Genomic DNA, 19,937 nt, shown 5'->3' on the forward strand with positions numbered 1-19,937 from the left:
TCATACACTGATGAAAGTTCATTTTCTTAACTACTTCATGTAAATTCAATTTATCGCATTATTCATTTCATTTCTATTTTTAATAAATGTATTTTGAATTTTAAGGTTAGTTTGATTTAATAAGTACAAGTTATAAGGTTAGTTTGATTTAATAAGTACAAGTTATAAGGTTAGTTTGAACTATAAGAGTCCACTGTTTTAACCTGTGAATAAATGTGAAGTTATTTAATTTTGGAAGTTCTGTGGATTTTAAATATGGATGTGCTTCACTAAGAGATCCTAGTCATTAATGCTTCTTTTAATATTTACTGGTCCATGGGATCAAAACTATTTTACTTCCCCTACAACCACGCAAAAAGACTACAGATTTTTTCAACCAAAGCACTGTTTGAAAACAATTTTTTTTTTAAAATAACCACTAACGTTAAAAATAACATAAAAAGCATTAAACACAAAATTTGTCTGAGTTTATTATGCATGACGTAAAAAAGCATTATAGTACACTAATAATAAAAATTACATTAAACACTGACAAACATAAAACTAAAACTAATATCATTTCTACATGAAATTTATTTTAAATGCTAACTAAAAATTGTTATAGTCACTAGAGCTACTTTCTTTGTCAATATCATGGTATAAATTACATTGTAAATAAAACTTGATCCAATGGCAGAGGCATTTAAATTCTATTTAATTTCACTAACTATATTTAGGGTGTCACCTAAGATTTTAAACTTAATTATTGTTCAAGATGACTTAAACAATTAAAAACTACATTTATTTACCTTTAATTTGATACCAATTTTATTTTTCAAATTTAATCGATAGCCCAGACAATGATTTGTGAAAAAACGCATTTGTTTTTAAATGGCTACGCTGATATGACTGATACTCAGTGATACGGTGGGTTAGTTTTTTAAGGAGTGTTGTTGTGGCGCGGTTGACCGAAATGTGTCTTCTGCTAGATTTCTCCCCATTCAAATACACGGTAGGCAAAAAGGGCGGGCTTAGTTAGCTGCTATCAAGTTAATTTTTTGTATGTTTTGTTTTTACCCTGCATTATTCTTTTAATCAATTCAAGTTTGAAATTTTGATAATAAACACAATTTTAAGCATAAAAACAAAGTTGTTTTTTTTTATTTAGCTTTTATTTTTTTCAAAACTGAGAAGTTGCTGTAAAAAATCTTTTTTCTTTAAGGGGGTAGGCTCCAGAAAAAACCAACTTCTTAATTAAAAGCTTTTATTGATTCATTTGTTTATATCTAAGTTAGGGTACTTGTAGGGAAATATTTCCATGCATCAGGGACTTGAAAATTTGAAAATATGGTTGCCATGGCAACGGCGACCATCTTGAAAAAAACATCCTTTTCTGGAGTTCTAAAATTTCATAAACTAACATAAATATAGGCTATATAACCATTGATCCTTCTTGTACTAACTCTAATAGAGTCAGCTGGCTAGGTTTTGTAACAGAAATCACTCTAGAAATATTTTTTTTTAATTTTCAAAATTTGGTGTTACGAAATTCCAATGAAAATAATGCTAAATTCAATGGAATTTCACCAAATTTTTTTTTGAAAATTTGAAAAAAATATGTCTAGCTGTTTTTCGGTTACAAAAATTATCCAGCTGGCTCTATTGGTGTCACTGGTACAATAAAGATCAATGATTATATGGGCGGTTTATATGTTACTTTAGGAAATTTTAGAACTCCACATCGGTAGTTTTTTCCAAGATGGCCGCTGTTTCCATGGCAACCATATTTTCAGAAGAGTCCCTGGTACATCCAAATATTTTTCCTTAAGTACCCTAACTTATACATACACAAATAAATGCAAAAGGCTTTTTAATTAAAAAGTTTTTTTCCCCGTTTTTTTCGGGAGCCTATCCCCTTAATAAATATAGGGTGATGTTGGCGGCAGTGTCGTTACATTCTTTTGATGTCAGTTTTGAACAACTTTGTTTAGCCCACGAGTTGCGGTGGTTAAATAGCGCTTATGACATGATGTTGTCGGCGCGGCATCTCGCAACAATGAACAGAGGCGCGTTTGTTTGATTTCTATTATAGAACGAGGCGTGGTCTAGGCGGCGAATTTAAAAACTAATGGTAGTCAATTATGTTTTATCTTGGCGGCGAATTTAAAAACTAAAGGTAGTCAATTATGTTTTATCTTCATTTAAATATTTTTATTTCGTATTGTTTCATAGATAGGAAAGAAAATATATTTTTACACTTTTTATATAGCAAATACAAATTAATTAAGAATGTCTGCGTGGTAATATATAACGTTATTTTATTCTTTTCTTTTTGTTAAGATATTTATTGTTCACCAAAATTTCAAATTTAAATTGATTACAAATGATTATTTGGTTATATATAATGTTAATATTTTTCGGGCAAACGGCCTTCGGGCAAGTGGCATTCGGGCATTTGTCGCATTCGGGCAATTGTCCATTCGGGCATTTGTCGCATTCGGGCAAGTGTCCATTCGGGAAATCAGCATTCGGGCAAGTGTCTTTCGGGAATTTATCGTAGACAACTATGACGCCCCCATTTTATCCATTGTCTATCGCACGGTTTAGAACGAACAGGCATCATTGCGCACATGGGAAAGCTTTAGTGTATAGCCTTTTTTTAAGGAACATAGGCACTATAGTGCTCACATTGAAGCCTGGGGTGCTACGGGTGGCGCTAGTGGCAGGGTGCCGGCAGTTGTGCCTGTTGGAGTTTTACATCTAAATATAGTAGTACCCTGCTATGCCGAGATCTAACATAGCCACTCTGGGCTCCAAACCTTATATTGAAGAAAATCGCACCCTCCTGAGCGACGCCCTTAAGAAATTTAATATTTTTTAGCAGAAATCTTCTCTGAGGTATTCTCATCTACTCCCCAAAGTTTCATGGCACTTGGATGAACGGCGTCAAGCCACATCTGACTTTCATTTTTTTTTATATACCCCATATAGAGAAAAATTGCATCATCCCGGGACGCGCCCTTGGGATATCAAAAGATATTTTTTTGCAGAAACCTCCCCTGGAGCGTTCATATCAACTACACAAAGTTTGACGGCGATCAGATGAACGGTGTCAAACCGCAATCAACCCTTGTGAATTTGAATTTTTTTTCTGCAGAAACCTCCACATGATTATTCTCAACAACTTCCCAAAGTTTCATGGCGATCTGATGAAAGGCAGACATACAAATAAACAAACAAACACACATACATTTGATTGCCTTATATATATATATATATATATATATATATATATAGGTTGTTGAAAACATAATGAAAAATATTCTAAACTATAGAAAATTATATACTGCGTCCTACTAAACTAATTTCATTCATTTTAAGAATGTCTATTTGGTAATATTATTTATTTTCCACTATTAACATTTTTTCGGGCAAACGGCCTTCGGGCAAATGTCCATTCAGGCATTTGTCGCATTTGGGCAAGTGTCCATTTGGGCATTTGTCGCATTCGGGCAAGTGTCCATTTCGGCATTTGTCGCATTCGGGCTAGTGTCCATTCGGGAAATCGGCCTTCGGGCAAGTGTCTTTCGGGAAAACGTCCGACTCCCACTAATTTGAATTTGGTGTATTAGCGGGAGCCCCAGCAGGATACAATTTGGCACCTGGGCTATTCTGTGAGCGCTATTGCACATACATTTGTTTTAAACAATGCAATTCACCAGACTGAATCAGGCGCGTTCACCCTCGTCCGGGCACCCTGGATTATCCTGTGAGCACAATAGGGACTACGTTAGTTTCAAGGAGCAAGGGGCAGTGGGCTATTACAGTTAGTGATTAACGTACACTCAAAGCTTTCATGTGGTAGTTTGGGTAAATACGATTCAAAAGCAGGCATTGTTTCCATTTAGATAATTCAGTTTTAAAAAACAAGGTCACACTTCTAAGAGTATAATATTAGTAAGGCTATGATGAAACCCTCTTAAAATATTACATCATACTTTCAGGCACGCTAGTATTAAATAAAACAATTCACGCTTTTTTGGCTTACTTTTATTATGTTCTGCTCGATATTCTCAGTGATTAGAACAAAAAAATGTACTAATGGCAAGTTAGCATTAAACACTAATTGTCCATTGTTAAAACTAGGTCGGTATCTTTGAATAATATGCAAAAATAACAATTACAAGTATATATTTCTGAAATGACCAAAAAACAGTCTTAAAAAAAACGGAATCATGGTTCAATGATTGAACATACTATATGATTTTTACCTTCCCACTCCAATTCGTCACAAAAAGCCAGACTGGCCCTAAATGAAGGGTCCACGACAAATTCCAGAATGACACTTGCCCGAATGTCATTTCCCGAAAGGACACTTGCCCGAAGAGCAGCATTGTTTTAGCAAACTTTGTTCCGTGTTTTTGATAAATATTTAACTGAAAATCACGGAAAATTCTTACTAAAAGAATTTGCATTCTGAAACTCAGAATCTTGACCAATATTTAATCTTTATCTAGCACTCTCAGACCTAGCGCAATAGTCAAATTGAAAAGAAACAGAGCATATTTGATTGTCCATTTGACCTTGATTAAAATAGGAATATCTGAAATGCAAGTATGGGCTGTTTCAGATTTTTAAAACTACATAGTAAGTCAGGTACAAGACACTTTTGTGACACCCCAGGACGTAGTGGGCGCTCTCTGGAGCCACCAGTTACACTACAGCAAGGGAACAGCCCATGACTCAGTTAATCATCCAATAATATATGCTCCATGTCCCTATTGTAGGCTCCATAAACGGAGGCGCCATAATGCTCAAGCAAAAACTCGGGGAGCTTTGGATCACTCAATTGTCGCTGAATCAAGTAGTACCCTTGACCGCCTATGCAGGACGCCCAATCAATGGATACCATGTGCTATGATAGCCGTTCAGTCTTGAACTCTAGGCACCAAACCTTATATTTAGAAAAAAAAAAATCTCACCCTCCTGGGGTGCCAACCGTAAGAAATTAATTTTTTTCTCGCAGAAACGTTCAGAGAAGTATTCTCATCAACTCCCTAAGTTTCATGGCACATGGATGAACTGTATCCAACCACATCAGACTTTTATTCTTATAAACTGTACATAGAGAAAATCGCATATCCCTCAGCTGGGGCGCCATTCATGCGAATTTGTTTTTCTTCTTCATTCTAGTGTTGGAGGGATTCCCTCCAACAAAATTAAGTTTACATGTCAACTTGTTATGTGCCATATAGGCAACTGACTCTGATTTCAGCCTACTTTTCTTTTTGGATTTGCTTCCATAGCCTTTGTCCAACCAAGAACAAACTACAAGGCAGCCGTTGTTAGATTTTGGTGATATCGAGCCTCATCTGCCCATGGGTTAGAACTCGAGACTTTCAGTTAAGCAACCATGAGATTTGCCAACTAGACCACTCCAATCCCCCAGAAACCTTCTTAGGAGCATTTTCAACAACTTCCAAAATTTTCAAGGCAATCGGATGAAAGTAGGTACTCTAAACTGCCAGAAATCGAGGTTTCTGCTCATTTAATTTCCATTCACTACTTTCTCCCACTAAGTTCTCTGATGAAAATTAAGCCTATACAGATAAAAATAGTATGGTTTGAAAGCTTAAGGTCTAGAATAATGTTTTTCTATTATAATGGTAAAGGAAGAATACATATTTCTGTAGCTCAAAGAAAAGCACAACATTGATTTGTAGCGCCAAAAAAAAAAAAAACCCGTTGTTGCCCCTACCCCTTTTATAACACTTTGCGCTTCGGTGTCATATGACGTATGAAGTCTAAAACCTATAGTTTTGTATAAAATTGAACCAAATTCACTAAAAATACAAATTTCCTACTAGCATGGTTAGAAAGATTGTGCATTTTTCAATTTTAATGCAAAAATATCTCTACAATATCAAACATGGTGCAAGTGGCAAAGTGCGAAAATAAAATATGCAATGCTCGTTCACCGCAGCGATCATGAAAAACTTCACCAATAAAATATTGAGACCCCTGAAATGATTTGGATAGAAATTTTTTCCTATGCATTATATCAAAATAAAAACAGTTCAATATAAAAAGAGAATATAATAAGTAGTATTTCTCGCTAACCCAGAGGCGTGGCCGGTTGCTAACAACAATATGGCGTACGGACCGGATGCATGACTTCCAACGATTTTTCGTCTTAGTTCCAGAGACCTTCTTAGAATTACTTTTAAAAATGTTTATTACCAGTATAATGGCGGGTTTTCACGTTATAAAAACATGCTATAGGTGGCAAGGCTAAATATGCCAGAAAAGCATTTTAAAATTTGCTTTGGAGAATGAAGGCTAAATTTAAAAGTCGGTCTCATTAAAATTAATAGAACTTCTAAAATATCAGCCCGGAGGTCACAAAAATAAATTGGAGGTTGTAGAACTATTAGGTTTATCATTATATGAAGAAATAAATCAAATATTGCATGCGCTTTTTAAAATAAGACACGACTTTTGAATGACAACCAAATTTTTTTTTTTTTTAAACCACGTGACCGCTATTTGATGATCACTAGTGGGGAACCCTGGGTACATGGCCACTTAAAAAGTCTAATCTATTTGTGGTTTTCTTAAACTTCAAGCGTAAGAAGAGTTGTCATGGAGAGGTGTGTTGGCCAGGGCAGTGAGTGTCAAATATTAAATTAAGTAATTTAGTTTAAAATGAACTAAAAACTTCTAAATTAGTGCCTAATGGATTAAATATGGATGTCTATCATTCAGTAGTCATGCTTAATTTGAAATTAGGGTAAATTCTAGATTTAGTAAGAAAATCCTAATATATAAAAGGCAATGTGCGCTCTTCTCTCTCTCTGTCCGCAAAATATTTTCGCCGGACATCACGTCAGAATCGGCAGCGATATATGGATACCTTTATATGAACTTTTGTTGAAAATAATATGTTAAATGTTTTAAATGTATAACCACAATTTTATTTAAAGAAGAAAAATAAAAAAATAAAGGCGTATTCGAATGTAGAGAAACAGTATTATTTATGCAACCGGAAAAGCATTTATAGATGTGAAAAAGAACGCATAAAACTGTGATGTCATTAATGTTTATACATTAACTAATGACGTCTTCTGCCGTGTTTACAATAAAAAGAAATGAACTATTTCATTCAAATTTGATTTAGATCTACGTACACTATGAAATGTATACAATACAATTTTTCCGGCCTAAACTCATAAAATTTATTTTATTTATTTGGATTCTAGATCTAGAGATTCTAGATCTAGACTAAATCTTAATCTACGCAATAACTAGACGTAGACGCTAAGATCTAGATTTAGACTATAACTTCTCTAAAATGATACTAAAATCTATTCCAAAAATAAATTTCTATATTAGGACTAAACTATTTCAAGACTTATTTATTTTATACAAAATCTTTGTTTGGAACTGGCTAATTTGGGATAAAAAAATTAATTTGAAAGAATAGGCATATTCGCGTAAGTTAAGATTTTAAAATACGTGTTTCATTCTCCGTATTTTATAAGGTGCCTAAGTAGCGGAGATGTTAGTGTACTATAAACCACGCAGGTGGTTCGGGTTCGAGACACACCAAGTCAGCTTGGTTAATGTATTTTTTTATTATGCTCGGGCTAAACTTTAATAAAAAAAATTCTATTTGGATTCTAGATCTAGATTGTCGGGTGTCCGATAGGGCACTTCCCGGCGCCGCAGGCGCTTTAAATTTGGCAGGATCTTGCCTTGGGGCGACAGAACACGGGGGCCGGTTGGCCGAAAAGTCTACGATGAGGGGGTCAAAACTGACCTCGACTGACCGTGCCTTATATGAGCTATAAATCGAAAAAAAATGTCCACGTAGGAACCTCTTCATAACTCTTGAGGTCGTAGACCGACCCTCGGGCGAATTAATTAAGCATTCAAATTCTCAATGTTTTCGAAAGCCTAAGCGAGGCTGGGCAGCATGCCTAGTCTAATAATAAGATATTAAAGTTATTTAGTATTGATTGTTAATTCTAAGCCAGGGTTAACATGTAAAATTGAACATATTTAGAAAAAGGTCATGTTGACCATATTTTTCTAAGGTAACTAGCGCACCCGTGCCCGCGCGTTGTCGCAGGGATAGAAGGAGGGTTTCATCCATACGTTACCAAGTTACCAATCCTATATTCTTAGACACGTAACCTTGTTTTCTAAAAGTGAGTTATTTAAATGTAAACAATGCCTGCGCTTGGATCATAAACACCGGGACACGGGTTTACCTCCACTACCGCATGAAAACCTTATGTGTACATTAATCACATACCGAAATAATCAGGTAGAACACACTTCGGTATCCACCCATGTGTCAGGGACGTAGAGGGGCGCTCTCAGGAGCACCTCCCCTCGATTACACTACCGCATAGGCACCACGTACGGCCCCTGGCTCCTTAAAACTAAAAGGTGCCATTGTGCCAAATAGCATCATGTTAATAATGATGCAGATTTCGTCATTCGCTAAAGTGACACAAATGAACAGGATTTTTTTCTTTAACGCGTAAAAAAATTATTTGACGTGTTTTAAATATCAGTGTGACTGATGCAATATGCTAGCGTTACTAATGGTCTATTATTAGATGCTCGATCTCAATTTCTGACTGGATTGTCTAACAATAGCTGCTTATTGCATCATTCGCGCAAAGTGACGAAACTATACAGTAGGCTCATCATATACAAAAAGTTATTTTTTCATCTTTCACAAGGTGACGAAACTGTACAGAAGGATTTCCTCGCGCTACAAAGTTATTTTTAGAAGACTGTTGTAGTTTTACCGCTGAATATAGTAGTACCCCTTACTCGCTATGCAGAACGCTCGATTAATGGATGCCAAGTGCCAACTTAGTCGCTCTAAAACTCTGAGCGCCAAACCATGTATTGACGAAAGTTGTACCCTATATGGCGCTGCCCGTAAGAAACTTTAGTTTTCTTTTTCGCAGAAATATTCTCGGGAGTATTCTCATCTACTCTCTAAAGTTTCATGGCACTCGGATGAACCGCATCCGAGTTTTATTTTTTAGATACCGTGTATAGAGAAAAAAAAAAAAAAAAAAAATCGCTCCCCCCGGGGGGCGCCGCCCTTGCAATATTAAACAATATTTTTTTGCAGAACACTACCATTGAGTGATCTAATCATCTCCCCAAAGTTTCATGGTACACGGATGAACGGTGTGAAACCGAAATTTTATAAACCATATATAGAGCAAAATCGCAGCCGCCCGTGGCGCCGCCCTTGTGAAATTAAAAAAGGATTTTTTTTACGGAACCCTTCCCTGAATTGTTCTAATCAACTCCCCCAAAGTCACATGGCTATCGGATAATGGTGTCACACCAAAATCGACTTATTTTTATAAACCGTATATAGAGAAAAATCTCACCCTCCCGTGGCACCGCCCTTGCGAAATTAAAAATGATTTTTTACATAACCCTTCCTTAGAGTTTTATAATGAACTCCCCAAAGTTTCATGCCTATCGGATAAACGGTGCCAAACCAAAATCGACTTTTATTTTTATATACCGTATATAGAAAAAAACAAATCGCGCCCTGCCGGGGCGCGACCCCGGCGAATTTGAAATTTTTTTTCCGCAGAAATGTCCCCAGGAATATTCTCAACAACTTCCCAAAGTTTCACGGCGATGTGATGAGAGGTGTAGTAATGCATAAAGGACAAACACACAGACGTACATTGCTTTTTATATAGGCCTATACATTTAGATAGATAGATAGATAGATAGATAGATAGATAGATAGATAGATAGATAGATAGATAGATAGATAGATAGATAGATAGATAGATAGATAGATAGATAGATAGATAGATAGATAGATGGATGGATGTGGCGCAAATTAAGTACAGAAAATTGCGACAAAAACTAACGCTAGGTAAAAAAGATCTAGTCTAGATCGGGGGGGGGGGGGGGGGGGGGGGGTGACGGCATCGCGATATATTCGAAGTATGCAACAGAGCTGGGCAGTTTATAGATCTAGTAGATCTATAGATAATAGATGGGTAATCTATCGCTTTAGCGTAATCAATTCGGCCGTCACTAGTAATGTAGGGATAAGGTAACTAATAAATATGGCTTAAATATGGATATATTTTTGCACATTTTACTAAAATACTAAAGATAATTGAATATTAAACCACATTTAAGGTTTAAATCAATAAAAATGTCAGGAAATTAAAGTTTAACAACGATGTTACAGATACTAAATTTAAGTAAATTTGCTATTAAAAACAGCGGCCATCTTAAGAAAATATTATTTTGAGTCATTTCCCTTTAATTTCTATTTGTATGAAAATGTATTGATGTTTGCTGTTATAAAGGTTAGTCTTGTGTTTAAATACAAAGCATGCGTTTTTTTTTTAAATTCTGCCCTTTAAACAATTTAATTGACTGACAATAAACATCAGTTCTATAATCATTATTATGAGATGCAATTTTTATACATTAAGATACTCCCTATTTTTAAAGAGCTACCACTACATATCTAATGTTTATTTAAATATTAGTTTGAGTTCATTCTTATTGTTTGTGTTATTGTTTGTTTCCTATTTTCATTTAATATTTTCATGCTTTTTTCCTTTAATTAGTGATTTAATCACAAATGACGTCCCGTTTTTGACCTCTCTTCACCTTAACCCCCCCCCCCCACCCCCATTTTTGCCGTCACGAAATAGTCGTAATGTCGAAAATTACCTTTTTGCCCTGTCTATTAAAAAGTCAAGCCATAATTCTAATGAAAAATATTTTTAGCATTTTTGTATTAGGCGAAATACATAACGTTTCACGTTTCTTACCCCTCCCACTTCCCGCGTAAAACGTCGTCTCAAAACCAGTTACTCCACCCCTTAAGTGTGCGATGTCATTTAGGGTAGATGTCAAGTCCTATATACATTTTGAATAACCTTTGTTGTCAAAATGTTGATACCAAATACCCAAAATGAGTTATATGGGGTTGCCCATAAACGATGTCACATATGCAATGCTAATGTGACGTCAACTTACGCAGGGTGGTCGGGGGGTGGGGGGATGCGTGACGTCTATTTTGGAATGTTCTATAAAGCTGTGCTCAGTGAAAATGAGGAACATAAAGCGTTCGTTTTCATGCATACATTTGTTCATAACTATTGCATGCCTGTTGTACTAAGCGGTGTTAAACAACCTCAGCACATCATCCCCGCCAAAAAGGGCCTGCCACTAAATGCCTACCGACGAAAATAGGCCGCACTATATTGACTCCAAATGAAATAACTTCTGACAACAAGGCTCAAACCAAGTAGCTCCTGTCAACAATATTCGACAAGTATTGACTACAGGTAAAATGGGACAAATCGAAAATTGAAAGTTTGTCGCCATTAAGTGCCGCACCGGGTGACACTCGACCTCGCTACGCCACTGAGCTAATGTAAAGCCACAGCTCAGTATAGGCTTGAATTTAACATAAAATAGTGTTAGCAGTGGACAGCCTCTAAGACTGTGCATTAGGAGTACGGCCGTCGGCAAAACGCCAGAGTCCGACGATATCTGAACATCAATTTTGTCTTTTATGAAGTGCGGAGCACCTTTAAGACCTGAGCTTGGCCCCTGTTGACACCACCACTAGCGCCGCTTATGTCCACATATTAATCACACGTTTTGCGTGGAGCTTAATGGACAGACGTTTATAGGTGGGACCGGAGCCTAAATGCATTTACCGAAGCCGCTGTGTCACGGGCATTTTAGAGCCGAACGTCTCAGGGCAGCAGGTTGCAGAAATTAAAAGCACGTGAATTTGTATAGTAGAGGGAGAACATCATGCCACTGTAATAAATTAAACACCAATATAATTCACCGAACTAAAGTTATTTAGATCTATTCGTCAGGCTAAACGTCGTTAAAGTCTCATCACCATAGTGATTTAGGGCCTGTTTTGATTTTCTTTTAATTACGCGGTATCTTTCTTAAACATTAGCCTAATGACAAATGACGTCACGCGCGCCGCGAACTTTGTGACGTTGTGCTTAGTGGGGGATGAAACGGCGTGGTTGAGAAAAATGACGTATTTCTTTTTTTTTTAACAGACGAATAAGTGATAGATTCTAATTTTCCTACGAACTATACGTTGATCTAGTTTTTTTTTTCTAGAGTGGGATATCACTATATTGTGATGGGCGATTTATATATAATCTCAATATATTCTGATCTACTACTATTCATACGGCAACTATTATACTCGTGAGGAGGACGGGAATCACTCTTATGTTCCGCAGACACTAATTAACAATGTCAACAACTTAGTTTATGAAATAACATGAACTTAATTAACACACACTTATAGATCATTTTCACAATATCAAATAATACATCCGTCTTCTACTATATCTAGATCTAACCCCCAACTAACTTCACTGCTGCGTCTTACGTCATCGGTACATTGTCGCACCATGCTCACGTCACACTCACGCCACACATATTTTATTGAACACGCGCACAATACTCTCGCACCAAATCGTCTACCGTCAAGTTCGTACCGTCCTTAGTAACCTCTACTAGTCTAGACTAATTCTATATATCTACGCTATGACACATATAGTGGGTGTTTTTTTTGTGTGGTAATAATGGATGGTGGGGAGGGGTAAACATTGACTACTGAAGAAATCAAAAACTGATGACAGCAGAAGGCAAAGAAAAAAAAACCATGTGGTATTCAAATGTAACTAATTAAAATTTGAACCTATTTTAAAAAACACAACAATCTTAATTCAGAAAAAGTGTAGGCCTAAGACTAATGTCTACAAACAAAATAAACAACTAGGCTTAATTAAATGGATCGCCCATAAATGACGTCATACTTTTCCCGACAATTTCCCTCTCACCCAATAGTTACTAAAAGCAAGATGATGATTTAATATCATATCACAGTTCTACTATACCCGAACCCTTAATCACAATTTCTAATGAAAACGAATATATTCTTCATCATTTTTGAAAAAAATATTTTACACCGTCCCATATTTTGAGTCCAACGTCATTTATGAGGAATATGGACGACCTAATAATTGACAAGTTAAGGGGGTCATCCATAAATGACGTCACGCTTTTTAAATACGATTTTTACCTCCCCCCCCTCCCCTCCGTCACACGTCGTCACAAAAAGTCAGACCCCACATCAGCCTACAACCCCCCCCCCCCTCAAAATTGCAGTTGATTTTTTTTTAAAACATCGATATTTTTCCAAAATCTTGTCTGAAATATGTCAAAATATAGTATTTTAATCAATTCCTATTATAATTTATTAAAACTGTTTTTTAAAAAGCTAAATAATGTCTAAAATTCGTTTTCTAACTTTTCTTATCTATAAAGCAAAAGTGTGACGTAGCACCATCTGAACCCCTCCCCCTCATCACACATCATCACAAAATTACGGACCCCCCCCCCCCTCCCCCCCCCTACGATTGTGACGTCATTTATGGACGACCCCAAATCTGTACAAAAGGGTTTAGTAAATGCTGGACCTCCCAAAAAATTTTGAGATCTTGGATGTACATACATACATAGCCTTCATTTTACTTGAAAATGAAATTAAAGATAAGAAGATGGCCCTCTGTCTTACTTATATTAAACAAGACAGGTATGTATATTAAACAACAAAGTCAACACAATATACATACGAATAGACATTTTTATCCAGGGAAACTACTCTAAATTGTATTTGGAAAGATGGCCGCTGTTTTTTTTCTACTAATATTTATCTCAAACACCTAGTTTAAAGTTAGTTTCATGTTATTTAAATTGTTTTGGTCACTGTTTGTTATTTTAAATCAATTATCTGTGATATTTTGTAAAATTTGACTTAAATATTAAATAAACTTATTTAAACAAATATATTCATCAGCTACCTCTCCCGCACATTACTATTGCAGCCGAATTGATTACGCTAAAACGATAGATTACCTAATAGATGTAGATCTAGATTCTAGATCTAGTTTATAATAGTGATATCTTTAGTCAACAGGCTGTTGATTCCGGATCCGGATAGTATAGTAGTAGTTAGTAGTGGATAGCAACGCCATGTTTTTCGTTTCTTGCAGTTCCATTTTATTTAAATAATATTTATAAAATTCAAGTTACACTTTCATTTATCCGTTACCGATAATTAATTTACTAGAATCTACATCTCCGCCGTAGTAGATCTAGATGAAATGTGAAAACCGAAAATTCTTACCACGTAAACACGCTAAAAACGTGAATTAATTTAAATATTTAAAATTTTCTAAAATATGCCGTTGTCGCTGCCGTTCACGTCTCGCGTTCAACGTTGTCGCTTTTAATTTCGATGTAATCGACTACGACATATTTTGGAGTTATAAACATCGATATTATATATTACAATTAACTAGACTGCACGTAAATGTACGAAATGCATCGACAGCTGAATAGTTTATTCAATTCTAAGCAGCCGCATTATCATTGTTTTAGGTAAGGGATAATTAATTTATGTAAATGGTATTATTTTAGAAAAAGTAAAGTGTGGGATATTCAACTCAAAATGTGTACAGCCTTACTCAGTGTTATCAAGCAGATAAAACCTTGTGGCAGTGGCGTTTCCATGAAGGAGCATGGGGAGTGAGCATTTTTAGGAGAAATTAAAATAAGCAAGAATAGTCTGAGATGACTTACTAAATTAACTATATATATATATATATATATATATATATATATATATATATATATATATAAATATATATATATATATTAGATGTGAACAGAAAATCATTACACGCATCTATAAATACACCATTGGTAACAAATATTGTCAAAACGAATGTCTTTTAATTTGTCTCCTGATAATTAAAAATATGTTTACCTGTCTATTAGTGGGTTTGACTTATGCATCACTACACCTATCATCGAATCATCATAAAACTTCAAGAGGACGACGCACCGACAGTAAGGAGCCGTTTGACGATAATAATTCCCCAGCTGCCATCTTAGCACCTGGGATCCGTTGTGTGTCCTGCACAATAGGTCAAACTGCACCAGTCGCGTCCACCAGCGTCCAGGTGGTCGAGTAAACAGGACTCCCCGTGAGCTCGGTAGCAACTACTTTTATTCTAAAGAGCGTTATTCTACTTAGTTTAATTATTAAACTGCCCCGGCGTTCCGTTGACCTAGGACTCTCTTGGACAAAGTGGGCTACAACATTCGATGGCTAAACCTGATCAGACTTGCACTTGGCGCCCCTAACACCTTGGCGGTTGCCGATGATTTTTTTTCACCATTACATGTTACGTTAATTCAAAGAAGCGTTGTTCCCCTACATTTTGATATACTTATCAAGTAGGTTCTTTCATCAGACATTTTTTGGTGATGTTTTAAAAATGTACAAAATTAGTGTTTTTTACTTCCCTTTTTAATTTTTTCAAAAAGTGAAATAAGCCAATGTTAATGTAATTAATTTAAATGATGTACTTATTTTTGAGGTTTGAAAAAAAATTGAGTCTGTTCTCTCTGTATGTGTGTTTGTGTTGAGTTCAAAAGATTGTATTTGTGACATACTTTTACAGATATAACCTCTCAAACATGGCACTTTTTATTATCGACATTGTTACAACTGTAGTGAATATATCTCGCTCCCCCCCCCCCCCTCATTCCAGGTAAGTTTTGGAGGCATATAGTTAAAATTGAAATTAAAGAACACACTAAAAAATCTATGTAATGAAGTAATTCAAGATGCACATCATGTACTATTTAGTTTAAAATCATCGCTAAAACCCAACCCATGCATCAAATTTGCGGGGTTTTCTACTTTAAACTATACCCATATATTGTTGCCACTGGCGACGAAGTGTACGATCACGTGACCTTTTACATTTACCAAAAAAAGAACTATTCAGCTATTCTAAAAAGATTAGAAAAATATGTTGCAATTAATTTTTAAAAGTATCCTTTGTCAGAAAAGACAAATATTTGAACTAAATTATCATAAATACACATGGAGTGATCTCCCCTAGACTTTCTCGAATATTCTTATATAAAACAACAGGGGATGGGGACTCCATTTTAAATACTTCAAGTTTTTAAAATAGAATAAAATCTCGTAGAAAAAAGAATTGCACACCAGGCGAACGCCAAATGAAATGTGCATAATAGTGCGCAATATTATTAGTACTTTATAAATTTACATGCATTTTTTGAGAAATCAAAAATATCGTAAATTAGTACTTCCGATCAACGGAAATGACTCAAAATTTGAAAGTTGGTAGAGAATTAGATTTTTTACTTACATGTGAAATTTCATTTATCTACCTGAAATAGTACTCAAGTTATAAGCTTTTGAAAAATTCAAAGTAGAAAAAGTACCACTTCCGGTTATCGGAAATTGCTCAAAAGTTGATACGGATCTACGATTTTGATAAAATACTTATGTATGAAATTTCATCAACCTAGCTGTAACGGTACTCAAGTTATCGTGTTTACACACACACAGACATACGGACTAGATTGCAAAATTATGTTTTTCCGTATCAGTGAGGTGTAAAACGGCGAGATTTGTGAAATTTTTTTTTTTTTTTGCACGATTACAAGACTTTTTCTATAGATCTACTTCGTATATACGAGAAAGTAAAAAAATTGACTCAGATACAAAGTGAAGTGGGGTCTAGCTCATCGGACGAAGCTGAAAAATTACGTGGAAGTCTAATCATTGAATGGGGTTATAGCTTTAATAATAAAAATATACTGAAGAAATAAACTATGAAAACTAGACTCACAAACTTATTTATTAAGTAGCTACATGTTTTTATTTATCTTACTGAACTATCGAGCCTCTAAAACTTGCTAACATCAATTTAGAAAAGCGTGTTGGTGCGAAGAAAACGGCTATAGTGTGTTTTGTCGAGCTCGGCCTTTTTTGACCATGCCCAGAAATGATAAACAAAGTAATTGTTTTAACAGAAAAAAAGGACCACCTTTCGGAATATGCTAATAAAAAATGTATACGACAAAAGAATCACATGGTAATTTTCAAATTTCTTAATTTTTTTAACATTTAAAATATTTAGTCTATTAATACTATTATGCATTTTATTTGTTTAGTATCCCATTAAATGTTATTCAATTCTGCACATTTTTTTTACAGGTATTTGTAAAGAAATAGGTTGAACGGTCAAACAAGGCCCGCGAGTTGAATGAGAGAGGGGTCAAAATCCGTTACTCGACTGCCGTTGAAAAATCATCTCGGTGATAGTTTTCAATTGGTAAATGAGATTTATTGTTCAATATCAACAACTATAAAAATTACACATAACTAGAGGGCTTAAAATCTACTTTTTAATGGTACCAAGCTTATTACTATACGAGCCCTTTTTATTTTCGAAACTATGAAATGAAAAGCTATTATATTTGGGCGACAAATCCGGTTTTTTTTACGGCAGTTTGATATACCTAGTAATAATACTATAAATGGGTGGGGGGAGGAGGAAGCGAGCTTAATTTTCCTCCCAGTTATTGAGTTAAGAACAATTCATGAATTTCTCTAAAATTTAGATACAGCTAGTTTCTATTTAAAAAATAAAATTAAATGTGACTGATCTAGCGCTGAACTAACGAGTTTATAAAAATGTGACTGATCTAGCGCTGAACTAACGAGTTTATAAAAAAAGTGACTGATCTAGCGCTGAACTAACGAGTTTATAAAAAAAGTGACTGATCTAGCGCTGAACTAACGAGTTTATAAAAAAGTGACTGATATAGCGCTGAACTAACGAGTTTATAAAAAAGTGACTGATCTAGCGCTGAACTAACGAGTTTGGTCCAGGCCGACAACATAGAATGAACATGTGAATAATTCGATAGATTGGATTGTTGCAGCAGAGGCTAGTAGGCATACAGCAAACAATTGACTTACGTTGAGATACAAATTCAGCGATACCTCATTTTGTAACAATTTTCCCAGCTGGGATGCAGTATAGACTACATAATCAGCCAGCAATTATCGTCTTAACAACTTGCCAACAGGTATACTTTTTACATAATCAGCCAGCAATTATCGTCTTAACAACTTGCCAACAGGTATACACTATGAACCGCTTTTGTAATTTATAAACGGTCCAAAACTGACTAGTAAACTACTAGTAATGATTTGAACACATTGCATTAAAGTGTTGGACGCGTGCAGCTAGCAAAATTAGGGTTTTGTCACACTTTGTGCTTCAAATACTTCAATACAAGGGAGAAACATCTGATGAACTTGGATCTATATCAGGCTGAAGAAGGGGTCAAGTCTTACAATTGCACAAGGATGGGTGGTCTGTTACTGACAAACATTTGAATAAAGAAATAAAAACAACAGATAAAACATGTTTAATTAATTCCAATGATTAAACACCCCCAGACTGTAATTGGCCCTGCGTGGGTGGCTTGATGTGGGCTGGCATAGACTCCAGTTCATACTGATGAGAGAAAAAACAATGTACAACTAAGATTAGCTAACAACAATTTAAGCCATTATGGTGATAAATCCCCCCCCCTACGCTTTCTCTCTCTTTTAAATATATATAGATATATATATATATCCTGTATATATCCTAATATATAAAAGACAATGTGCACACTTCTCTCTGTCTGCAAAATATCATATCAGAATCTTCAGCGATATATGGAGAACTTGATGATACGGACTTTTGTTGAAAATAATATGTTAGATGTTTTAACAATTTTATTTAAAGAAGAAAAATAAAAAATAAAGGCGTATTCGAATGTAGAAAAACAATTTCAATTATGCAACTCAGGATATATATATATATATATATATATATATATATATATATATATATATATATATATATATATATATATATATATATAATCATCAACCTAGCTCTAATATTACTCAAGTTATCGTGTTCACAGATATACATACATACATGCATACATAGGCCCACAAACACACAGACCTACAGACAAAATTGCAAAACTATGTTTTTCCGACTTAAGGAGGTGTAAAGCGACAGATTTTTGAAAATTTTGAATTCAAATTTTTTTGCACGATTACAATACTTCATACAGAGTATTTTTCATATACTTGTCCAGTATTTATATTTATTTTATCCTGGACAGTCTGCTCAAATACTGGACTGTCCAGTTCAAAACTGGAAACCTGTCAACCCTATTCACCACTGTCCGGTGACTTTAGGTCAATTATCCTATCTAGCATATACCTAGATGTGACATTAATGTCGCTCTCTACAAATACAGCTTACAGCTTCTCTCGTTTTAGGTGGTGGGGGGAAGGGGGGGGGGGGAGAATAAACAACTCAGAGTGAATGTAGCCTCAGTTTTTAGATAACTGTTTTAAATATACATATACAATTATACATATACAAGTTGCATACCCAAACAAAAACACAAGCACAATGCAAACAAACACAACACAAACGAAAGCACACAACAACAAAAAACGCAACACAAACACAAAAGTAAACACAAATAAATGCAAACACAAATGAAAACACAAATGCAACACATAAACACAAACGTAAAAACAAACGCAAAAAAAACACAAATGAAAACACAAACGCAAAAAAAAAAAAAAACACAAACCAAAAAACAAACACAACATTCATAACATAAACACAACATTAAAGCAATCAATTTTTTTTCAGTACTTTAAATTAAAATAATTTACAATAGTTTCATTACTAAAACCATTGTGCACCTAATGAACATGATGACGCGTGTATAATAGTGGGGAATAGTTGATTAAAAATTATAATTTTGATTAAAAATTATAATTAGTAAACAGTACGTTCAGTGAATAAAATAAATAAAATATAGCCTTTTATCAATCTATGCTAATTATAATATTCCAACAATAATGTCCTCTTACACATCTACAGAACATTCACATTTTGCTTATTATATTA

The 19,937-nt window shown here is 34.9% G+C and overlaps 2 protein-coding genes across 3 annotated transcripts in view; both read right to left on the reverse strand.

Annotated features, from left to right (window-relative positions):
- LOC131935707 (RNA-binding protein 4B) overlaps positions 1-14,366 on the reverse strand; it is a 30,223-nt gene extending 15,857 nt beyond the window's left edge. For both annotated transcript variants that reach the window (XM_059292253.1, XM_059292252.1), the window contains exon 1: positions 14,237-14,366. The gene's annotated coding sequence lies outside the window, so the exon portion shown is untranslated. The remainder of the gene's footprint in view (positions 1-14,236) is intronic.
- Positions 14,367-18,356: 3,990 nt separating this feature from the next.
- Positions 18,357-19,937, reverse strand: part of LOC131935719 (small ribosomal subunit protein uS10m) — a 24,095-nt gene continuing 22,514 nt past the window's right edge. Inside the window, exon 6 of the mRNA XM_059292303.1 lies at positions 18,357-18,464. Within this exon, the coding sequence (XP_059148286.1) occupies positions 18,393-18,464 (72 nt within the window). The 3' untranslated portion in view covers positions 18,357-18,392. The remainder of the gene's footprint in view (positions 18,465-19,937) is intronic.

This window comes from Physella acuta, unplaced genomic scaffold, assembly GCF_028476545.2.
Source record: "Physella acuta isolate Inbredline_101_S28 unplaced genomic scaffold, ASM2847654v3 ptg000155l, whole genome shotgun sequence".
NCBI classification, from domain to species: Eukaryota; Metazoa; Mollusca; class Gastropoda; family Physidae; genus Physella; species Physella acuta.